This window comes from Sinocyclocheilus anshuiensis, unplaced genomic scaffold (genome assembly GCF_001515605.1).
Source record: "Sinocyclocheilus anshuiensis isolate Anshui unplaced genomic scaffold, SAMN03320099.WGS_v1.1 scaffold1126, whole genome shotgun sequence".
In the NCBI taxonomy this organism is placed as follows: Eukaryota; Metazoa; Chordata; class Actinopteri; order Cypriniformes; family Cyprinidae; genus Sinocyclocheilus; species Sinocyclocheilus anshuiensis.
In genome coordinates this window covers 549,283-553,505 of record NW_015537997.1, presented here as the reverse complement: position 1 = coordinate 553,505, position 4,223 = coordinate 549,283, and the positions used below count along the sequence as shown (strand labels likewise).

Below are 4,223 nucleotides of genomic sequence, written 5' to 3'. Positions count from 1 at the left end.
TTATTTATTTATTGGTATGTTTTTGAGAGAAGTCTCTAATGCTCTCTGAGGCTGCATTTATTTAATCAAAAATACAGTTGAAACAGTAATATTGATTTAAATGCCTGTTTTCTATTTTAATATATTTAAAAAATGTAATTTATTCCAGATTTTTAGCAGCCATTACTCCAGTCTTCAGTGCCACATGATCCCTCTAATATGTTGATTTTCTGCTTAAGAAACATTTATTATAATTTTATTATCAACGTTGACAACAGCAGCTTAATATTTTTGTGGAAACTGATACTTTTTTCAGTATTCTTTGATGAGTAGAAAGTTCACAGGAGCACCATTTATATAAAATAGAAATCTTTTGAAACATTATAAATGGCTTTCACTTTTGAAAGACAAATGAATGCATCCTTGCTGAATAAAACTATTAATTCCTTACTAACCCCAAATTTTTAAAGGATAGAGCATTTAAATGTATATCCATATGGTATTAACCCTGATTCATCGTCATTAACGTCCTTCAGAGTTCAGTTCTCAGTTGGTGGTGGGATTTGTGACGATCATTGGAAATGCTGGGCTCTAGTGTCTTAATTTTCATTCCTCTCTCAGCTGATTCTCCTGTGGTAGGATATTTTGAATCACGACTCATGTCCCTCCCGAAATCTCATTCTTAAATAACTCCTCTGAGAGAGGCAGCAGGCACCTTCACTCAACTGACCAAAATAGCCCAATGGGCAGCTTTACGCTAGTATGCTGTCATAAAGCCCACTCCCCACCCAATGCCAGGTCCTGCTCTGGCTAAGGGAAGAGGACACTGACACAGACACATATAGACACCGGAGCTCAGAAGAGTACTAGAACAGCCACTTGTGTTCACATACTATAAACCTTGCTGAGCATAACTGGACTAAGAAACTATTTTTCACACAGATTGTGAGGAGTAACATAATTTCAGGGCCTACTTCATGTGGGAAGGAGGAGAGACTGTTTAACAAGAAGTAAACAGCTGAGAAAGATTGTCATCATGAAGTTACATGTGGCACTATTTTTTGCTGAGCTCTTTGGTGCCTTGGCAACTCTATTCATTCTCTTGTCTTTTGGCACGGACTATTGGCTCTTGGCATCAGAGACCTGCAATTCACATTCAAATGGTCCGGTTACTTTGCAGGTGGGTGGAAGTGTTGTTTCATTTCTTTAAAAAAAATGCTTGAAATGGATGAGTGTTTTATTGATATGAATATTAGTTCTGGGGCATTGTCAGAAGAATAGATTTAGGGATAGTCTGTTTAAAAATACGAAATGAATCTCTTCAGAATTGTTTTGGATTTTAGTGTATCTGTTTTGTATTGAAACTAAACTGAACTATAGATTTCTGCACTCTGATCCTTACTGAAGCAAGACCCTCAAGCAGTCATGGGCATATTTGGTTTATAAGCAGTGACAGTCATATGACATCCTCATACGTCACTATTTACAGTCTCCGAGTTGCTTGAGTGTAGACTATCACATGCTGTGGTTTGATACCACACTTAATACTAAATAACGAAACTGGAATCTCAGTGCAGTGTCTATTCATAGGAGTCACAAATGACTTAGGTTTCCCTCATAAAGCACTGGGAGGGAAAATTCAGTTGTAACTGAAATGCGTCCAACTTGATCTCATGAGAAAACGTCACTATTTTACTAAGCTGAAATGGTTTTTCAGAAAAAAGTCATAAGACATCCTCATACGTCACTATTTACAGTCTCCGAGTTGCTTGAGTGTAGACTATCACATGCTGTGGTTTGATACCACACTTAATACTAAATAACGAAACTGGAATCTCAGTGCAGTGTCTATTCATAGGAGTCACAAATGACTTAGGTTTCCCTCATAAAGCACTGAGAGGGAAAATTCAGTTGTAACTGAAATGCGTCCAACTTGATCTCATGAGAAAACGTCACTATTTTACTAAGTTGAAATGGTTTTAATATTTTGTTACATTTATCCTGCTTCTCACCATGAAAATACCCATTGTAGCTGACATGGTGTTACAATACAATCATACAAACGAACAAATATTTTTATAGATTTTTTTTGTTTTGTTTTAATAATTAGTTTGCTTTAAATAATTTGCTTACTTCATTGAATAACTGTGTATCTAGATAATTGTCTTGCTGTGATCTCAGCTGTTGATATGAAATTAAAATGAACCATATTTACTTTCACAATGTATATTTACTTTTCATCGACTTATTGTTCTTATTCTAAGTTTAAAAAAAATCAAAATCAAAATGTAGTTACTTGCTCTGTCTCTGAAATTCTGACTTTTTGGTTGACATCCACAAATGACTTAGGTTTCCCTCATAAAGCACTGGGAGGGAAAATTCAGTTGTAACTGAAATGCGTCCAACTTGATCTCATGAGAAAACGTCACTATTTTACTAAGCTGAAATGGTTTTTCAGAAAAAAGTATGCATCAAAGGTCCACCCCCAAACGTAACTGTCAGTGGTTGTACTGTGGCTACAAATTCATCAAAACGTAAAATAGTTTTGACGAATTGCCAAAAGAGTGTGTTGGATGCAACTGTGTGCTTGGATTCTGAAAGACAGATGTCAACAGCACCAACAGGAAGTCTACAGGAAAGCTTGATGTTGAACTTTTTTCACGTATCATAGTAATTCTGTATATTTTGACTGGTGGTGCTTAAATGTAAATATAAATATCTCCAGATTTCTTTTTGTAGAGAATAATTGCAACGCTTACTTGCTATTGGTCTAGTGCACACTTCTCTTGAAGATTCCTGCTATTAGCTGTGTTTTTGGTTTCTAGGTGGTCAGGCTGGTCATTAGTTGGTCATTGGATGGTCTAAGATCATCCAAGCTTTTTTTTAAACATTGGCACTGGGCTAACGGGCTAACGGTTACCAGTTTAAGTTGGATTTTCGAGCAGGGTTGAGTCAAATGCCATAAAGCACCTCTGCAATCCATAATGTTCTTGATTTTCTTTTTTGTAAACTGCATCTACACACATAAATAGCATGCGACCATCCATAGACTGCAAGTGTCTGTTCTCTAGTTGTTTTCAAATTTGTAATTTCACTGGCTTCACAACATGTGTCCATTGCTCTCTGACCTCTTCTCTCTTCTCCTTCACAGCGAGGTGATATTATGTTTAACCGGGGTCAGGACCAATTTAGTGAAGACCAGAACATTACTTTTCATCACGAGGGCTTCTTTTGGCGCTGTAGCTTTAATGAATTCATGAACAATGATGATCTGTGGAAGTTCTGGTTTGGTAAGAGGCTGTTATATTTCCTTTGGTGCAACATCATTAACTAATTTTAATTAATTGAACCTTATTATAAATTGTTACCATTATTTAATATTACAAAGTGTGAAGTGCTCAGTCATGCTCACTGAACGTGGCATTTGGCCCTCTTGTGAAGCTCTGGGTGAGACTTTGCCACAAATATCATAGGGGTCTGACCTGTTGCCCTACAGAAGGCCACAGAAGGTTCAAAGAAAGGGAATAGTTGTTCAGATTACCAACTCGAATATGCTACAGTTCTGAATCTTAATGGAAGCAATTATTTATTTGAAGGAACAATGAATAATGAACTAGCACACTAATAAATGACAATTCATCTTGTTCTTCCCTTAGAAAATCAGCCACATGCGAGGGAATGCAAACCTGCATATCTTCTTCCCTTTCCGTTCCCTGACCAGATCTACAACACTACCAGTTATCAGACTGCCATAAGTACGTTTATTGATTGTTGAAGTTTATTTATTTATTTATAATTGGAATTTATTTATTTAACAGATGAATATTGTTTATGCCCCAATGCCAAATTCCAATATCAATATCTTTCAACTCCTCTACATTTCTCTCTCTCTCTCTAGTTGTTTTTAAATTCGGTTTATTAATATTTTGTTACATTTATCCTGCTTCTCACCATGAAAATACCCATTGTAGCTGACATGGTGTTACAATACAATCATACAAACGAACAAATATTTTTATAGATTTTTTTTGTTTTGTTTTAATAATTAGTTTGCTTTAAATAATTTGCTTACTTCATTGTTTGTAACCAAACAGTTGACGGTAGCCATTGACTTCCATAGTATTTTTTTTTCCATACTATGAATGTCAATGGCTGCTGTCAACTCTTTGGTGACAAAAATTATTCAAAATATGTTTTCATTTTTGGGTGAACTATCCATTTAATTATCTGCAATTCAACTCTGA

General features: G+C 35.7%; 1 protein-coding gene across 1 annotated transcript; it reads left to right on the top strand.

The window, feature by feature from the left end:
- Positions 1-804: 804 nt before the first annotated feature.
- On the top strand, positions 805-3,754 carry LOC107676521 (transmembrane protein 182-like). The gene is made up of 3 exons (XM_016471079.1): positions 805-1,159; positions 3,131-3,269; positions 3,636-3,754. The coding sequence occupies exons 1-3, from the start codon at positions 1,016-1,018 to the stop codon at positions 3,752-3,754; spliced, it is 402 nt and encodes a 133-aa protein (XP_016326565.1). The 5' UTR covers positions 805-1,015.
- Positions 3,755-4,223: the final 469 nt, after the last annotated feature.

What these genes read in the sequence shown, in the direction of transcription:
- LOC107676521 (XM_016471079.1), top strand. Translation starts at nt 1,016, where the DNA reads ATGAAGTTACATGTGGCACTATTTTTTGCTGAGCTCTTTGGTGCCTTG. An exon ending in ATGGTCCGGTTACTTTGCAG is followed by an intron (nt 1,160 to 3,130) that starts GTGGGTGGAAGT and finishes TCTCCTTCACAG; the next exon opens with CGAGGTGATATTATGTTTAA. An exon ending in TCTGTGGAAGTTCTGGTTTG is followed by an intron (nt 3,270 to 3,635) that starts GTAAGAGGCTGT and finishes TTCTTCCCTTAG; the next exon opens with AAAATCAGCCACATGCGAGG.